This window comes from Mesoplodon mirus (assembly GCF_964341445.2).
Source record: "Mesoplodon mirus genome assembly, chromosome: 12".
NCBI lineage: Eukaryota > Metazoa > Chordata > Mammalia > Artiodactyla > Ziphiidae > Mesoplodon > Mesoplodon mirus.
Window position 1 is genome coordinate 69,007,091 of NC_138988.1, and position 19,610 is coordinate 69,026,700.

The following is a 19,610-nucleotide window of genomic DNA, read 5'->3' on the forward strand; positions in this document are numbered from 1 at the left end:
CAACTTATACCATCATGTAGAGAGGCTCTTAGAGCAGGTTAGGTTGTGGTGTGGGGGAATAGAAAAGAAAGAAAGACCCTAAGGATGGTCTGGGCTGATGGCTTTGACCCCAGCTGGCCAAGTCTACAGGCCCATTCCAAGCAGAAAAGCCCAGAACTGCAAAAGACAGCTGGGGGAAGTGATTCTCAGAGATCCAGGTGCCTTACCTGAGTTGCTTTCCATCCTCTCCACTTCTTTGGGGACAGAATTGTCTCCCTCTTACCAGCCCTTGGATCTGAGCCTGTAGCTCAGGAGGGCCTGTCATCCACACAATCAAGAAGATTGGGAATTATCTCCAGAGGAAAAGGGGCCAAATTGCAGGGAATGGCCCATTTTATTTTAGGTTGGGGGAGAGCGGGGATGTGGCTGAGAGGTCAGATTTAGCATTAGAGGGCTTCATGTCCATTGTGACCCTTGCCAGCTTCCCATGTGGCAGTCAGCATGCCACTCATATCCATCCCCACTCCTGGGCTAAGGCAGTGCAGAGTCATGCCCAGTGAACCAGCTGCAGCAGCTTCTAGAGGTTTCAAAAAATTTCTAGGCTTCATCTCCCAGAAATTCAGATTAGGGAAATCTGAGCTCTGTTTTGAAAGTCTCATTTTTTAAGGTGGAGGTTGAATAGACATGTTCGGGAACCACTGATTTAACTTCCTTGCTCTCGTTTTTTCATATCTGTAAGCTGCTTCTTTCTGCTTGTCCTTCTTGCTTCACTTGTGATATGAAACAAAATACATTGACAGATGGGAAAACACCTGGGTCTAAAGAGAGTTGTAGACCCCTAATCTGTGAGGCTGAGACTTACCTAATTATTGATTAAGCAGGGGGCTTTGGGCTTTCTTGGGTGTAGGGCAGTGGTTTATAACCCTGACTTCATCAAACTCACCTGGTAAGCTTTAAAAAAAAAAAATCCATCGTTAGCTATTTGGTTTCATTTTGTCTGGGGTGGGACCTCAGCATTGGAATTTTTAAGAAACTACCTAAGTAACTCTAATACATAGCCAGGGTTTAGAACTACTAGTGTAGGCACAACTTAGTCCTACCTTCTCTTCACCTTAGACTTGAGACGCGTCTCAAACCTTCTAATAGCCTATGCTCTTGGTTCTTAGTTATCAGTGTCATTATCTGGCTTGTAGGGGCAGACTTTTTCTAAAATGTTCAAGCAGGTTCTCTTTTTCTCTAACAGATGACTCCAAAATGCCTCCCCCACCAACCCTGGAGCCTACTGGGCCTGCGCCTTCCTTGTCTGAGCAAGAATCCCCTCCGGATCCCCCCACTCTGAAACCCATCAATGATAGCAAACCTCCAAGCCGATTCCCAAAGCCAAGAAAAGTGGAAGAAGATGAGCTTTTGGAAAAATCACCTCTGCAGCTAGGGAGCGAGCCCTTGCAACGCCTGCTCAGTGACAATGGCATCAATAGAGTGTCCCTCATGACCCCCGATACATCCCCCACTGGCGCCCCACTCAGTGGCGTGGGCCGTCGCACATCAGTCCTCTTCAAGAAGGCCAAGAATGGGGTTAAGCTACAGAGGAGCCCTGACAGGGCCCTGGAGAACGGCGAGGACCATGGCGCAGTGGGCTCTCCTGCGTCTCCCACCAGCATCGAGGATGAACAGCACTCCCGGAAGCGGCCAAGGAGCAGGAGCTGTAGTGAGAGCGAAGGGGAGAGGTCCCCCCAGCAGGAGGAGGAGACAGGTGACCTCGCCTGTGACTTCTCTCGCTACTTCTCATCTGCTTTCCTGCTTTGCCTTGCCAGCCAACACCTTCCCCAGTCAGCTGCCTCCCTAATGGCCCCTGTGGATGCCAGTAGTAGCACTGAGGGCCCTGTAGCTCACAGTTGGGCCTGGTACACGAGTAGTGGCCTGGGGAAATGGGCTTTGAGCAAGTGTTTTGAGAGGGCCAGCTTGTGTCTGGGGCTCTCTTTGACCCTGAGCAGCATATAGAGCTATATATGATAAAATGGTTCCTACCTTCATTTTAGTTCATTTATTCATCAGATATTTATGTCAGGCATTATTGTAGGCACTAAAGTATAGGGGGGGAAATCAATAAATAAAACAGACAAGTCACCTCTCTTGTAGGGGAGGTAGACTAAAAGCAAATAAGTAAATTGTATCTCATATTAGAAGCTGTGGAGAAAAGTCCAGCAGGGAATGGGGGAGAGGGGATGCTGAGGTGATATTAGAGAGGGTGGCCAGGGGAGGCTTTTTGAGTAAAGATCTGAAGGAGCTGAAGGTGTGAGCTTTTTGGGTATCTGGGGAAAAGACGTTCCAAAAAGATGGACTAGCAAGTGCACAGGCCATGGGGGTGGAAACACGCTTGCATGTCTGAGGAACAGTGAGGGAACCTATGTGGCCACAGCAGAGTGAGCCAAGGGATCATAGGAGATGGGGTCTCAGAGGTGGTAATAGGGGCTTGTCACTAAAGAGTCCTTACTGCATGTCCAACACAAGCCGGTCACTGGGGAGCAGTAAATCAGACTCAGGTCCAAATCTGAGAGTTTACCATCCAGTGGGGAGACTAGGTGGTGTCCTGAGGTGCAGAGATATCCCAGTGCTGGACAGTCTGTGGTTATGTGCCAGGTGACGGCACTGCTAGAGGTGTTCAGGGAACAGGAACTGGGGGAGTTGGGAAGGCTTCATGAGTAGACAGTGCCTAAGCTGGCCCTGGGGATGAGGACAGACTAGAAAGGAACAAAGGGCTCAGGCCCAGGTGTGTGGAAACAAGGATAGAGTCCCTGTGAGGGACAGTTTGGAGAGGGGCTTCCTTCTCCAAAGCGAAGAGGGGCATCAGGAGCCAATGCTGTGGGCAAGGTGGACCTGGACATGCAGGGCCTCCATCACCAGACAGAGTTGTTTAGTCTTGGTGGGATATGGAAGGCCAGCTCACTTGGCAGGGAGGGGCCTGCTCTTGGCTTTTGCTCCTCATGTCCTGTTACGTGGTGGCTTTGGGCTGTGTGGTCAGCACATGCTTTTCTCTGCTTTTCTGTCTTCCTACCTAATACTTTGTTTCCAGCAGTACCTTCCTTTCCTGTCTGGTCCAAGCTTCCCTGTATTAGGGCAGTAGGGTGTTTATATAGAGTCAAGAGCTTGAGGCCTGGAGTTAGGCAGACTTGAATTCAAATCCCATCTTCTTACTAGCTGTGTATCCTGGGGCCTATCAATTAACCTCTGTGAGCCTATTCCTTATTTCTAATATGGGGCTAGTGACACCTTCCTTGTGGGGCTCTAAGGATTGGAAGTAGCCTATATAAAGCACTTGGTATATAGCAGTAGTTGGTAGCAGTTATTATTGTCATCCTCTCAGTTATATCAGGCACAGCCAAACAGCACTGAGCACTAAAAATGAAAAATCCTGCTATTGGGAAATAGGTCTAGACATCAGGCTCATCCAACCTGAGAGGGCCCACCGCTTGGGGGCTAGAATCTGTTTCTCCTCCACCATCCCAGCTACCTGGTACCCAGGAATATTTTTGCACAACTTTAGTGGGGTCTCTTAAAAGCAGGTGTTGATCCTTTGTAGATGAGGCACAATAGACTTTGGTGATTTAAATTGAGGTCATGATGTTAGAGGCAGAGCCAGGTTAGGGTCCAGATATGTTGGCTCAGACACCTGCTCTTACAGGTGTGACTTGCCTCACAGTTTTCTGGCTAAGGTATATGTGACTTAGAGCGCTTGAGCTCTAGGCTCAGCTGTCAGACTTGTGGGATTCTGGATGGTGGTTGGGAATTGGATAGATAGAGAGGAGAGTTGAAGCTTTCACGGCAGGTGAGAGTCTTGTCCCTGGGATGACCAGACAGTCTTCATTTGCCTCTGAAGGGCTCCCTGCTGTAAACAGACCTTCCCTCATTCATACTTAATAGCATCCTCCATAAGTAAGAAGGTATTACCTTCACTTCACGAAAGTAGAAGCCAAGGCTTAAAGAGGAAAAGGGACCCATATTTCAGAGCCCAGTCTAGAACCCAGGGAATCTGACTCCCCATCATCCCAGGAAGGTCTGGTCTGCCTTAGATCTGCTGAAAAGTTCCCCCATCCTCAACTTTGACTAGCTCTGCTAGATATCTCAGGGTGTGGTTGACACAGTCCTTATCCGGCTCCAACCTCCCCTGACACCATCCCAAAAGAATGAAGCTAGCTATTGCCAGCTGTGTGATGGATAGGGTGTGTGAGTGTTTATCTGAAGAGGCAAGGTGGGTGGGCTTCCCAAGAGGCAGAGGAGACTCCCTGATAATTGAGGCTTGAAATTAGAAGCAGATCCAGGGACTTGTGAGCCAGCCGGAGTGAGGTAGTCTTGGTATTTCTCATTGTAGTCAAATGACAGTAACTGGAATGAGCTATGGGCTATTTTCCTTCAAATAAACCCAGAAGGATGGGAAGGTAAATGCAGTGTCTGCTCACTGCCCTAGCCAACGTTTCCCCCAAACCTTTATCAGGTTCTCTCCACCACCCAAGACCCATTTCCCAAGAGGAGGGACCAGCCATCCTCTCCACCCCTCCTTGCTGAGCCCTCCCAAGGTGGCTGCCTCACACTGCAGCATGTGTCAGGGGAGGGGGGGTTTCTACACTCAGGCTCACTTTGTGTGTCCTTGGCAGGTGTGACCAACGGCTTTGGAAAACACACTGAAAGCGGGTCTGACTCAGAATGTAGTTTGGGTCTCAGTGGTGGACTGGCATTTGAAGCTTGCAGGTAAGAACACTTGTCCCAAAGCCGTGTTCGCAGCTCTGCCACCTCTCCATTTATTTTCCTTTCAGCTGCAGATTGAACCTCCTCCTGCTTATCTGTTTTTTTCTTCCCACACTCCTGTTATTTCCTGAAGCCTCTCATCTGTGACTCTGGTAGCTCCTAGGAAACGTTGTGACCCTTGACTGTCAGGCCTGATCTGACTGGGGGGAGGAGTGGTGCTGATGTTTTACAGGGTTTGTAGAGCTGAATTTGGCTCCAGAGGGTGGGGACACCCTCTGTATTGCCCAGTGAAGTTAGCATTTGAGCCAATCCCCACCCACCCCCACCCCCGGCCCATTTAGATAACCCAGTGATAGACATGGTTTCGCCCTTTGCCTTTCGGGGCTTCATAGCAGTGGCCTCTTTAGAAGTGTGGTGTAGGAATAAGAAATGGGCAGATAGGAAATTTGGAATTGCCTTTTAGTCTGACAAAGGCCCCAGCTCTTCTACCATCTTTGAGCTGGGAAGGGATGGGTTTCTTTTCCCATTCTTTCACCTGGAGGGAGGATTTCCGAGGCCAGAACCTTCAACTTTCTTCCACGACTAAGAATTTATTGAATCTCTGCTCTGTATTTGTATGCTCTGCAAGACACCAGGGAGTGTGGGACTCTTGCAAATGGGAGACCTTCGGTGCCACAGAAGAAGAATGACTTGTCCTGAAGGCTGACCTCATGGTCCCTCCACATGGCTACTGGATGGATTCTGGGTTCAGAGCAGGGGAGGAGAGGTCCCAGGGCAACACCAAAATACTATGTGTCTGTGTTTGAAGTGCTTCAAAGGCAGGCTGGGTGTAGGTTCTATTGGGTTCTCACTCTACACTGGTTCTGGGCTCTTGGAGGCCCCCAGATGGCCCCTTGGGCCTGGACTGCTCCCCTGCTGTAGCAGGGCCCAGCTTTCAGTGGCTCCTTAGAGATTTTCTTCCCCACCAAGCCTCAGAAATGTCCTAGCTGTCTCCCTCCATGTTGCAGCTCTAGAGATATAGGAGGAGTGGATGGGAAAACACAGTTACCAGGCATAGAGAAGAGGCAGAGATTTCAAAATCATACAGGATGCTTCTAGCCCGGTCCCGGGTTGGAGTTCCTGACTCCCTTCAAAGATAAGGTGCCTGGAAACCCAGTTCACTGGGGTGGGGTAGGAGTGGGGTTATCAAACTGTCCCCTCTTAGTCCTTGACTAAAGGTAGAAGGTGTGTTCGGCCCCTCCCTCCACAACGGGTGCTCTTCCCAGCTGTGAGCCGCAAGGAGCAAGCCAGGCCAGGCTCTGGTTAGCCTGCCCATTCAGACTACTTGCCTTTCTGCAGAACATGCCAAAGCCACCAATTTCTCTGGGGCCCTGCTCAGTGTGGGAACAATGCCCTTGGAAGGTGCTGCTTCTTTAGCTCAGTGGTTCTCAGTAGAATTTCGTGGTTTACAACAGGAGATTCAGGACTTCGACTATAGGGTTTTTTTTTTCTTTTTCTTTCTTTTCTTTTTTCCTACATTGTGGGGGTAAGTACATAAAGGAAGATCTTATTAATTAGACCAGAATCATATAATCGCAGAATAAAGAACCTTGAAAGACTTTCTGGTCACTAATCCCATCCCCTTCCCATCCTGTCCCTGGGTTTATCTTTTCTAATGATTTTCTGAGCAGTTTGGAGCTGCACCCTCTTCTTTGGGTCACTCGTTCAATTATTAATTGAGCACTTATGGTGAGCCAGGTACTGTTCTCAGCCCTGATAAGGTGTCTGTTCTCAAGGAGCTTATCATCTAGAAGGGAGAGATAAATGTTAAGCCAGTAAGCAAAATAATTATAGATTGGGCTGTCTGCTTAGACCTGGGTAACTTAGAGAGAGGGCTGAAATGCAGGCTGTGATCGAGTCACTTGTGCGTTTTTCTATGAAACAGGAACATATGGACCTAGTTTTGGTGTTGCATCCTATCTCATTGAGCTCAACCTTCTCAGAGCTCATCATCTGATAGTATAACGTTGGTAGTTTATAATATTCAAGTGAGACATTAAAATTTACTGCCGTTTATATAATAATATTTACTATATAACTGCTATTTATTGAATACTTGGTGTGTTCTGTACTGAGTGCTTTCTGTGTATTAATCCATTAAATCCTCAAAGCAACACATGGGGAACACAAGCCTCAGAGAGGTTAACTTGCTCAGGGTCACAGAATGAATGAGTAGAAGAGTGAGGTTCTGAACCCAGGTAGTCTGGCTCCAGAGTTTCTCTCTTAACTGCTTGGTTGTGCCCTCCTCTGTTGTATTTGGAGATGTCTCCCCAGATCCATGATGTGAACTTGGAGAGGCTCTCCTAATAGAACTACCAGTACCTTACATTTTTATAAGGACTCAGATTCTTTAAGTCCAGTGACAGATTTTTGTAGGGTGCATGGGAACTGAATCCTGAATGTGAACTGGGTGTTGTTTTTTCCCCAACAGGTCCTAATTTTGACTAGCAGGAAGAAAGCTCCCAACCTACTAGTAACTGAAGGATTATGGTTCATCAGCTTCTCATTGTGCCAGGTTTTCTGTATAAGACCATGATAAAGTCAGTTATGATTCAGTAATGCAGGAGTACCCTACTCTCCAACCAGTCTTAACCCTGGCCTCTTCGTATCCCATTAGGGGTTTCTTAAGCATTTTTGCTCTACTACAGGTTGTTGACTTGTCTTTTAAGCAATTTTTTTTGTTGAAATAATTATATAGCAGTAATATTTTTTAAAGTTTGAATGGGAAGAAACCATAGCCACATCATTCTTGCCCAGAGGCTTTCTAACTGTGATTGTACATTAGAATTGCATTGGGAGCAATTTAAAAATACTGATGCCTGGGTGGGTTCTATTTATACCATTATTCTTGTATTACTGTTCTCATTTTTGCCTATTACCTTCTAGTCTTTGTCTACTATATATTTTTTATCTCTTTGCAGTAGCCATATTTTTTAAAAAATGGTCTGCTTGGTAGTTAAAAAAAAATCCATCTCTGTCTAAGAAAAACGTCACACACATAAAGTAGAAGTGAGAAGTGGATTGTTTTTCCAATTTAAAAAGTCTTTTCTAATTAAGGAAGTAAGGCATGTCCATTATAGAAAATTTGGGAAAGAGGCAGATTTTTGTACCTCAAAAATAAAGTGTTTTCTAGAGAAGCAGTGGGAACCAGAGAGTTAAGAATTCTGGGCAGATGTGAGGCAGGCCCTCCTCATGGCCAGGCTGCTTAGACTCTGGAAGGATTGACAAGTGCCTGGGTGACCTTCCCTCTGGATGAAATCCAGTGTCCCTGGGCAGGGGAGCAGGCCTCTCTTTCCAAGTTCAGTCCTTCCACATGGATGAAATGTTTCCTTAAGCCTCGTGGGAACATTCTGGTCAGAAGTATATCATGGGTTAATACGAGTTTTTAGGGGAAGGTGAGAAACCATTCTCCTTGAAGGGTTTTTGCAGCTCTGCTCCTAGCAGAGATGGGAGAGCAGGAGTGGATGTGTTACTCCTTGAAATTGTTCATTTCGCTCCTCTCTCCCTCCCTGCTCTATATGCAGTGGTCTGACACCCCCCAAACGCAGCCGAGGGAAGCCAGCCCTGTCTCGAGTGCCCTTCCTGGAAGGTATGAACGGAGACTCTGACTACAACGGCTCAGGTGAGGAGTGATGTACAAGGTGCATCTTGGGGGACCAGGCCTTCCAGAGAACCAGTTCTGCGGGCTGCAGCCAGACCCTGAGCTCCTCCAAACCTGGGGGCACTGGTCAGGGAAATGGCCCTTCCTCCCAGGTCATTCATACTCCTTTTTCTTTTTTTTTAATTCATCTTATTTTGAATAAGTAACACATACCATGGTGACAAAAATCAGAAACGTACAAAAGGGTGCATAATGAAAAGCCAGTTCTCCCCTCCCTAGAATAGCCACTGTTAGCGGTTTCTTTTGTGTCTTTCCAGATGTAATCCATACGTACACAAACCAAAAACTTGTGTGTATATTTAAAAGAGTGAGCAGAGAAGCCTAACCTGCACATTCCTCTAAACCATGCCTTTTTTCAGTTAATAATATATCTTGGAGATTCTTTTGTGCTTTTTATTGGCTGCCTAATGTCCCATTACATAGGTGTGCTATCATTTACTTAGCTGGCCCTCTGCAGATGGACATTTAGATTGTTTTCGTTTAATTGTCATAGTGTTGCAGTGAGCAACCTTGTACAAAGATCATTTTGTATTCCTGGGGAATATATCTATAGATATACTCTATTGCTGTATTGAAGGAAGTATGCATTTGTAATTTTGATAGATATTTCCAGTCTGCCCTCACAGGAGTAATATGATATCCTGTGTCACTCAATTTCACACATAACCCTGTAATTTCATGTGATCCAATGCTTCTACTCCCTACTGGAGTAGAATGGAGACATTCTACTCCAGCAGGTCCAAACATGGATCTTATCTCCTCGGACTAAAGGAATAAAGGACAGGGCAGAGCCAAAGGAGAGGACTGGGTGGTGCTCAGGTGGAACAGGTGCAGGGCTGGCTGTTCTCTGAGCACACCTCTGTCCAGCCCTCCTATGGGGGGTGTGCACTCTGGATGCCCTGTCTTTGAAGCTTCCATCTAACACTCAGCCTTCAGGGCTTCTCTTCCCCTCTTTCCTTTTTCCAACTGCTTTCTTTTCCCTTAGCATCAGTTTCTTTTTCATATGTGTGTTGATGAATGCATGCCTGCATGTTTCACTGTCTGACTCTCAGTGCCCAGAAGGCAGGGCTTATGTCTAGGTTAATTTGTACAGCATCTAGTGCAAAACTGGGAGCGGATTGGCACGTACTTTGTGCTTCTGGTGGTGACATTTTATTCTTATTTTTAAAACCACGTAATTATTAAAATGATGCCAAAGGAAATTTAAAAAGGAAACTGACCTTCCACTGTTCTATCACCTTAACACAATTGTCCTCATTTCTCTATGTTGCCTTCTATTTATTTCAGGCACGTTTTTAACAAAATGCTAATCCAAAACACATGCTCTTTCATATTCTGCTTTTTTCAATGTTATCTTCCAATCAATGCATTATAATTTACTTGTTTCATTGTTAGAATTTGGTTATTTCCAACTTTTAACATTATACATAATGTAGTGAACCCATATTTTTGTTCAAAAGCCTCTTATTCATTTTAAAAGTTATTTTTCTTAGAACAAATTCCCAGGGAAAGAATTTACTGGAGTAGATTGTTCATACTTTTTTTTTAATGGCTCTTGAGACTTACTGCCAAATTATATTCTGAAAGGATTAGACTGGTCTGTAATTTCCTCAGCAGTATATGATTGCACCAGTTTCCCCACAGCCTGCCTCTTCAGTATTGGATTTTGTCTTTTTGTTGTTATTGCTATGGATTTAATAGACAGAAAACAAGACCTCATTATCAGGAATACACTTTATAAAAAATTATATATGTAGATGGTAATGTTTCCTTAGGAACATAATTTCTACTCTGTGGAGTTTGGATCTTTTCCTTAGTTGAGTGTGGTCACCTCCCTGTTGCCAGCTTATAGACTGGGGAGGAGAAGGGAGGTTCCTCTGTGTGTTCAGAGACATTTGTGAAGTACCCATCCATGTGTGCTAATGCATTAGGTGCAGAACAAAGTAAGCCGAAGAGATGAGGTGCCTGCCCCAGGCAGGACACCCTGTGTAAGGTTCTGACAAAACAGGCAAGAAAAGAATCTGCAGACCTGCTTGGCTCTGCTGAGTGCTGTGCAGCCAGGTGTCCTGGATAGCCAGGTATGGCCCTGTCAGAAAAGAACTCATTTAGCAAATAGTTTTACTGGGATGTCCATCCCAGGCATCTTTTTCCATGAGGCCCACCAGTCAGGGAGGCCCAGAGAGCAGTTTGTGGCTTTGCCAAGATGGGTTATAGTCCTTCTTCCTGGTGTCCTGGTGATGAAGCAGTTATATTTTTCCAAGGAACATCAACCTAGGGTTCTAGTTCAGAGGTCAGCAAACTGTAACCTGTTGCCTGTTTTTGTAGGGCCCACGAGCTAAGAATGTTTTTTACATTTTCAAATGATTGAAAATCAAAAGAAGAATGATATTTTGTAACACATGAAAATTACACAAAATTCTGATTTCAGTGTCCAGGAATAAAGTTTTATGGGGATACGGCAGTGCTTGTTCATTTACCAATTGTCTATGGCTGCTTTCATGCTACAATAGTAGAGTTGAGTAGTTGCAGTGGAGACTGCAAAACCTAAAATACTTACTATTTGGCCTTTTAAAGAACAAGTTTGTCGTCTCCTGATCTAGTCTTAAGAACTAAGGAGAGGGTAGGGAAGAGGAAGGGTGGAGGGGATGTTGCTGACTCATTCCTGGGCTGCCCCAGTCAAATGGAGGCCCCGGGCAGGCCTCCTGGGCACCATTCCATGCCCCCTTGGGCACTGTCTCCTCCCCTCCCCCACCCCCAGGCAGAAGCCTCCTGATGCCCTTTGAAGACCGTGGAGACCTGGAGCCCCTGGAGCTGGTGTGGGCCAAGTGCCGAGGTTATCCCTCCTACCCCGCCTTGGTGAGTCTGCCTGATCCTCCTCCCTCCCCTGGGTGGTCTGGCCCCTGCCTTGCCTTGGGGGCTTATCTGATTGGATCAAGCCAGGAGATTGTGATTGGGAGTCAGGGTGCCTTTAGCTGCAGAAGAGAGGGAGGTTTTATCCCAGCCTGGGTGGGTCACACCAGCTAGACTCCCTGCTTAAGGCACTTAAAATAGGTTAAAGTATGCAGACAGAAGCTAGGGCTCTTAGCGATTTAATAGCATATATTTATTTGCTAAATAAAAAAATTATCTATTATTATGCATAAAACTAATATGTGCTCATTGTAGAAAATTGTAAAAGCTGTTAATAATGCTTAGGTGTTTTACTAAATGTCTGTCATGCTACGTTCTTGAAATGCTGAAGAAGGTATGGTTATTCTCATTTTGTAGGGGAAAAAACTGAAGATCTATTTGCTACCATGGTCATCTAGCTATTAAGTGGCAGGGTTGGAATTTGAGCTCAGGGCACAAAGTGTGTGATGTCAAAGCCTGTGTTCTGAGCCACTGAGTTCAAAATCACCCACAGTCCCATCTATTCAGAGATTACCTCTTGATGTGTATCCTCAGCCCTTTTTTTTCTGTTTAACGCATAAATGTGCATAAATATGAGACCATACTCTGTTTAACCTCCCCTTCAGTTAACAACACCATGAGCATGCATGTCTTACGCCATTAAACATTCTTCATCAGCAACACTTTCATTACTGCATCATCTTCAGTCGTATGCGTGTACCTTATTTTAACCATTCCCTAGTTGGTCATTTAGATCATTTTGAATTTTTCACTATGATAAACAGCCAGCAAGTAAGCATCACTGTAGCTTAACATTTGTGCGCATCCATGGTTATTTCTTCACAGTGAAGAAGTCTTAGGAATGCCTTCTTGGGGCATCTATGTAAAATTCTGATGCAAATTGCCAAGTTGCCCCTTAGGACATTAGTTCCGGTTTATACTCCCACCAACAGTAGCTAAAATTTCCATTTTTTCCATAGTAGCAGTAGCTAAAAATTCTAATTTTTACCACCCTGATTGTTATGTCTTAGGGCTCTTTCTATATTAGGGAGGTAATATCCATCTGGCCCTGAAAATACTGATTCTAACCTTTGGGGCATGTCACAATCATCTGGGGGAATTTTTTAAACAATGTAGATACTGGGGCCCCATCTCAGAACAACTGTATTAGACTCTCTAAAGCCAGACAAAGGCGTGAATATTTTTGTTTCTTTTTTTATGAATTTTTTTTAACACTCCCCAGATGATCTGTAGTGGGTGTTGAGAACCGCCCTGCCAGCCTATGCGTGCACACAGAGCTCTGAGCCTCTCCCAGTGCATTTGTGTCTATGGCTCTTTTCATAGACAGCAGCCTCTTAAGGTGAAGAGTGCAGGAACTCTGATCCTTTTTGGACAGGTGAGGAAACTGTAGCTCCAAGAGGTTATACGCCTTGCTGGAGTCATGCTGGAACCCATGCTACCTGCCTCACCCCCTGCTTAGCAGTGGCAGGTGGGAGATCCACATTGTGATCCAGCACTGAGGAGGTTGGACCTGGGGCTGCCTTCACGGGCTCCATGCCCAGCTGTCAGTGAGACCTCCAGCTTAGTTGTTGAAGAATTGATTAAGACTGTGCAGGTTTAGTTTTGTTTTTTTTTTAATCTCACAATACAAAGAAAGCCAGTCTAAAACTAGTCTCTTTTTTTTTTTCTTTTTTTTGTTTAAATTTATTTATTTATTTTTTGGCTGTGTTGGGTCTTCGTTGCTGTGCACGGGCTTTCTCTAGTTTCGGTGAGCGGGGGCTACTCTTCGTTGGGGTGTGCGAGCTTCTCATTGTCGTGGCTTCTCTTGTTGCAGAGCATGGGCTCTAGCCGTGTGGGCTTCAGTAGTTGTGGCATGGGGGCTCAGTAGTTGTGGCTTGCGGGCTTAGTAGTTGTGGCTTGTGGGCTCTAGACCACAAGCTCAGTAGTTGTGGTGCACAGGCTTAGTTGCTCCACAGCATGTGGGATCTTCCCAAACCAGGGATCGAACCCGTGTCCCCCTGCATTGGCAGGCGGATTCTTAACCACTGTGCCACCAAGGAAGCCCCTCTTTTTTTCCTTTTTAATTATCTTCTTAATCATACATTTTCTTTTGTGATAAATTCAGCCACCACCTGAAAAAACCCACCACCTGAATACAACCTGTGTTTTTATTTTGGTTTATGCTCTCCCAGTCGTTTTCCTCTGCATACTTAAATATGTACTTGTGCATATAGTGACTATACGGTTTTTAAATTTCTGAGGCTCTTGTTCTTTAAAAAAAATGTTTTTTGTTTTTCTGTAAAAATTATGTATCTACATTACAGAAGCTTTGGAAAAAGAGAAAATCGACACAGATCGCAGCATTATGACATCATCTATAAGCATTTTGTATTGTTGCTTCTATTTATCGTTTATATATTATAGCTGTAACAATATTGTGTGTACACATTTGTTATGTAATGTGTTAAATGTTATCGCAGACTTTATTTCCATGTTGTTTTACATCTGCATGACATTTGAGTGAATGGACCATTATTTATTATTTGGGGATACATTTGCCTCTGTCTTCTTTAAAAAGGGAGGCGAGCTCCCCTTAAGAGGCAGGCTTGCCCATCTTGCTTCTGCCCTTGGGGGGACACGTTTCACAGTCTGCCCCACTTTTCAAGCCAGGCACTATCCCCACTGTGGATAATCGAGGAAGTTCAGGAGGGCTTGTCTGGTGGTTCTCATTAGGACCCTTAGCTTCAGTCCCAGGAGGGACAGACAGGCTGGGAGTTAGACTTTTTACCAAATCACACAGCTGGGGGCAGGGTAGTGGTGGTTCTTCCTTAGAGTAAACTCTTAACTAGAGGACCTGCTTTTAGCTGCTTATCTTGAGAAGGATGCAGGGAAGCTGGCAGACACCCAGAAGTAAATAGAGCAATTTATTATTATAAGAGGCTCCCTGGGGCAGGGTATAGGAATTAAGATTGCTCCATCTCTGGAGAAAGCTGCCTCCTCCGTAAGTTTCAAAGTCTCCCTGGCCTTGGTGCACAGAGATTATCAGCCAGCTGCTCTGGAAGCAGGGGCTGTGTAGGAGGCAGTGGGCAGCAGAGGCCCAAGCCTTGTCCAGGCGCCTGGTTTTAGTCCCAGCCAGCTACATCCTTCTGTGCTTGGCGTTCTCCTCTGTCAGCTAATACTTGTCAGCAGACTTCTCAGCATCAGCAAGAGGATGAAATAAGATGATGTGTGAATAATTAGGAGCTTTGGTAACTTTGTCAGTGCTCCACAGAGCTGGAGAATTATTGTTGTGTTGATGCCACCAGGCATCTTGCTGAGCCCTTGCCCTTGTGGAGCCTGCAGCCTCAAGGACTCATTCTTCCAGTGGCCTTTGTTTCCGACCACATCATTCTCCCCTCTTCAGCAACCCTCCACACTCAGTCTTTTGCCTTCTCTCTGATTTTACCGTGGAGGTGCTAAAATTGTATCTGGTCTATGCACCAGGAAGGATTATTGTCAGACAGGAAGGTGGTGGGTAACCAGGAGATCTGTTTAGGTAGAACCAAAGGGATGGGCCCTCTGGCCGATTCAGGACCTTCTTCACAGCCATGGTGTCTAGGAAGCCCCTGAGATTTTGAAATGAATTGCACAGGTTCTAAAGGGAAATTGGCAGGGGAAAAAATGGCCTCCATTCCTCTCCCCTAAGGGACATTGGGAGGAAGGCGTTTGTCTATTTGGCCTTGATGTCAGAGATGCTCCACTCACTTCTGAAACCCCCCCACCCTGGCTTCCCAATACTTCTCTTTCAGCTCTGGGGCCCGACAGTTGATGGAGCAAGCTCCCTTGTCGGAAGGTCTGATTGGAAAGGGCCAAAGGATTAGGACAATACCTGGGGAAACAGAGTCAGAATTTCTGTTTGGGGTACTGAGGGTCATTGGAAGAGGTCAGCCCCTCCATCAGCATTGTGGGCAGAGCCAATCCCCTGCATAGCTTTGGTGTACGGTGGTTCAGTGGTTAGTCCTACAGCAGAGTGCACTGGTCACCCCGTCCACTCGCCGCTGAATGCTGTCTCCTGCTTCCAGATCATCGATCCCAAGATGCCCCGGGAGGGCCTTCTGCACAATGGCGTCCCCATCCCCGTCCCCCCACTGGATGTGCTGAAGCTGGGAGAGCAGAAACAGGCCGAGGCTGGAGAGAAGCTCTTCCTTGTCCTCTTCTTTGACAACAAACGCACCTGGTGAGTGGGTGCTGCTGCTGGGAGGGTGCACCAGGATGCAGGCTGAGGGGCCCAACCAGGTGGCTGTTCTAATGCTGACGTGCCGGAGAGGTACACAGAGGGGCTGTGGACTCGGCCACCCTGCCTCCACCTAGGTGAAGTGAAGGGTTACCTGCCAGCAGCTGGTCTGCATTTGCCATGTTAACAGTAACCTGGTGTTACTAATAACACTGATTAATGGTGTTAATAGTAACTGAGGGGTATGGCAGATCAGATTCCTTGTGAAACACTCTGAGATGGAGATTTGTACTAGGAGTCATTGGGAAGAGCTGTGAGGGTGAGGGGGCGCAGCACTGGGCAGAGGAAAAAGTTGAACTGCAGTGCACTTGCTGCAAGCCTCATCCTGTTTGGAGCTCTGGAGCTGGGTGGCTCATTAGAGATGTCAGGGATTGGGGCTGTGCCTTTGTACCCCCATGTCAACCAGTCATTGAATGCTGGCTGCCCCTGGGGAGGGGGGTGACATTGATGGGGGTTGATTCCTGGAGCGGGACTCACTTGAGAGCCTGTAATCTGCCAACACTCCCAGCGGCTGCAGGGAAGCATGTCTCAGTCCTGGGCGGAGAGTTCTGGGCAGTGCAGTATCCACCGCAAGGGGCTTGTCTGCTCATGGCTTACAAACACCAGCAGGAGGATTCTTTCACCTCTGCTTCTGTAGAGTGAGGAGGTAGGACTAGCTAATAGCTATCATTTATTGAGCATTTACTCTATTTCCTTATGCAAATTGCTTTACATGCATGATTTCATTTGGTCCTCATTTAAATCTTCATTAATCCCCTCCCAATCCATTTTGCAGATGAGGAAGCTGAGGCTCAGAAAGCCAAGAATCCATAGCCAGAACTGGGATACAAACCAAGATCTGGCTCCAAAGGCTGGGCTCTTAGCCACATGTTATATTCACCCAGGGACCTTTTAAAAAACACCAGGTGCAGGCCCCACCAGAGATCATTTCATCGATTCCTGGCATCAGCTCCACTTCCTAGCTGTAGCTCCCTGACTCCGCAAGGCAGGGTGAGGCTCAGAGCCCTCCAGATGACTCAGCTAGTCTCGCTGGGGGCACACGGGCTTCCCTCTGGCAACCATCTAAGCTGAGTGAGTGTTCTGGGCCCAGGCAAGGGCCTGGCTGCAGAATAAGTCCCTTGGTGGCTTCCTGCCTGTGGCATCCCAGTCTGCCTCCCTCTGCCCTGTCCCCTCCCCCTGGCTTTGCTGGTCCTGGGCAAGTGGGTCCAGAAGAGCCTCCTTCGGGACCCACCACGGTCCAGCCTTCTTACTGTGCTTGTATTTTAGGCAGTGGCTTCCGAGGGACAAAGTCCTGCCCCTGGGTGTGGAAGACACTGTGGACAAGCTCAAGATGCTGGAAGGCCGCAAGACCAGCATCCGCAAGTCAGTGCAGGTGGCCTACGACCGTGCGATGATCCACCTGAGCCGAGTGCGGGGACCCCACTCCTTTGTCACCTCCAGCTACCTGTAAGGGCAGGGCCTGGCCTGCATCTGCCTGCCCTGCCTCCGTCCTGTGGGGCACAGAGAAGCCTCTTCCTGCCCCAGCCAGACGTATGGCTGGCAGCTTGCCCCTTCCATGGCAGGCCAGGGACTGGGCTGTATCCTCCCCAAGGACAAGGCCCCAGTTTTGACTAACTGCATGGTTCCCCTGGTGGGCCTGCTGTGTGCCAAAAACTCCCACCTGAGCTCCCTCAGGGGCTGGTCCACCGAAGAACCAGTTAGAAACAGAAACAGCTGTGAGGCTTGGGCCCAGCCGAGGAGATAGACCTGGCCCCAGAAAGCAAGAGGTCTTAGGCTTTCTCAAGGGTGTGCCTGGCCCCCTCCAACCCATTCCCAACTAACTACACCTCAGGGTGAGCGAGGCTCTTGACACTGACCCCAGAGGTGCTGTGGATACACTAGGGTCCCGCGGGGAATCTCACGGAGCTCACCCTCTCTCTCCATCACCCGTCCTCATACCTCTTCCCTGTCCCATCTTCTGCACCTCTGCCCAGTCTCTCTTTTTCCCTTGTTCCTTTCCCGACTTCCTCTTGTGCCAAACTGACAGAAACCATCACCAAACTGATCTTTTTCTTTTTATGGCTCATTCCCTTTGAGGCCAGCTGCTAGCCTACCACTTGAGTGACCCCTTCACCAGCACACCTCCCCACCCCCTTACATGTGCTATAGACAAACAGCTGAGGCCAGCCTGTGAGAGCTTGCCCGCTTAGATTGAGGCAGGGTCCCTCCAGCCCTCTTCTGTCTTGCAGAAAGGTGGGCTCAGGCTGGACGGGCTCCTATCAGCAGACCAGGCTGCTTGTGTCAGTGTCCATCTGTCCACCTGGATTCTGAGGGTTGTTGGGTGAAGCTGTGCCCTTTGGCTGGGTCTGCCCTTTCACTCCTCCTAGCGTCTCCTCATGGGCTTTTCCTTTTCTGCACCTGCAGCCTCTAGCCTCTCTACCACTAGGGATGGCGTAGGGCCTGCAGTCCAGCATCTCCCTGTCCTGCGCTCTGCCCTGCCCAGCCTCTGCTGCTCTGAACTCCAGGGAACACAGTCTTTGATTTCAAACCCTCTGTCCCTTGCCCTCTTTTCCTTCAACCCCCTCTCCACCTTTACCTTCTCGAAAACAGAAGGGAAAAAAAACTGTGAAACGGGAATGCTGACTGACAAACCAACACAACTTTCAGAGGCTTCGATGTCTGTTCTCTGGATGTTTCTTTTCACCTCTTAAGCACCAAAGTTGCAGGGCCAGGTTGCAGGCCACTGATTGCCATGTTGATTTTTAACCTGACGTTCTTTTTAATTGTTTTAAATTTTTCATAGGGGAGTTTTGGACAAAACAAAGTCACTGGGGAGATCACTGCCATTTTTACACACTTTTTAAAAATACAACCAACCAACCGCCACGACTTCTTATACGTTTGGGACATGAGCCAGAGTTTAAAAGGGAACCAACAAAACTCTCTATAACGTAAAGGATGGGGTTTTGGATTTTGTACAATAATAATACTACAATACAGCCTATGGCTAGGGAAGGACATAGTGTATATAGTTGTAAAATACTGTTCTAAATTATTCAGGCCTATAGTTTCCATTACTGGAGTCCTCCATTGTGTGGCTGAGTATTTTAAATGCACACAGTGTGGTTTATTTAAAGGAGCCAATGCGTCCCCCCTCCCCAGGTAGTCGGTCAGCTGTGGACTATGTGACCTTCGTCTCAACCTGTGTTGTAAGATCTCGGGGCTTTCTCTCTCTCTTTCTCTGTCTGTCTCTTTCTTCCCCCAACACTTTCTCTTTCTTAGTCTCTCTCTCTCCCTTTTTTTTTTTCAGTCTCTGAATCTTTCAGTCTCTCTCTGAGTCTCATTTTTAAAACTGCTCTTTTAGAACGGGAAACGGCTCAGATCCTGCTGTGGCATGGGGCCTATGTGTCTCAGTCGCGTCTGCTGTGAAGCACACGATGCTCTATTTATTGTAGAAAGTGACTTTATTTGCTTTCTAGAATTGTTTATAACAGATGGTATAAGAGAGGTAATAAACAGAAAAATCTATGCTTGTAAAGAATACAAAAGTTAATTTTACCTACTGTAATATGACTGTCTTAAACTTATTTTCTCTCTGAGAAATAAATGTTCTAATGGGCAGCAGTTGCTGTGTGTGTTTGATGTCGTCAGTGGGGCCTGCCTTTCTCCTCCTAATCTCTGCAGCCCTTCCCCTCTTCAAGACACCAGGGCCTATTAAGAATGGGGTTGTCTAGCTGTTGCAGACTCGCAGCTGGACAGGGCTCTGTCTCTCTGTCTGTCTGCCTGCCTGTCTGTCTCTTGGACCCCTGGGAGGGGTGCAAGAATGATTTCTGACGTTTTCCTCCCCAACAGCACTGCCTTTTGGGAGTTGTGGAAGGTCCAGCCTACTTCCCATGCCTTGGCTGCTCTGTAGCCCCATTCCTTTAGGAGCATCTGCTCCTTGTTCAGTGGGAGAAGTGGCCCTTTGGACAGCTCGGGCACCTGTTCACCAAGCTTGCAGAATTGGAGAGTCTAGGCTGCTCCCACCTGCTTTGACATTATTGCCAT

The 19,610-nt window shown here is 47.1% G+C and overlaps 1 protein-coding gene across 2 annotated transcripts in view; it reads left to right on the top strand.

Annotated features, from left to right (window-relative positions):
• BRPF3 (bromodomain and PHD finger containing 3) overlaps positions 1 to 19,187 on the top strand; it is a 34,627-nt gene extending 15,440 nt beyond the window's left edge. Inside the window, exons 8-14 of one of the 2 annotated variants that reach the window (XR_014295608.1) lie at positions 1,223 to 1,732; positions 4,632 to 4,725; positions 8,286 to 8,383; positions 11,181 to 11,278; positions 15,373 to 15,527; positions 16,360 to 16,655; positions 16,851 to 16,938. Coding sequence is in view for 1 of the 2 variants with exons in the window: in XM_082639480.1 (XP_082495606.1) it covers positions 1,223 to 1,732; positions 4,632 to 4,725; positions 8,286 to 8,383; positions 11,181 to 11,278; positions 15,373 to 15,527; positions 16,851 to 17,034 (1,139 nt within the window). In the remaining variant the exon portion in view is untranslated. Of the gene's footprint in view, positions 1 to 1,222; positions 1,733 to 4,631; positions 4,726 to 8,285; positions 8,384 to 11,180; positions 11,279 to 15,372; positions 15,528 to 16,359; positions 16,656 to 16,850 lie in introns of both variants that reach the window. The other variant, XM_082639480.1, reaches the window with a different exon arrangement.
• Positions 19,188 to 19,610: the final 423 nt, after the last annotated feature.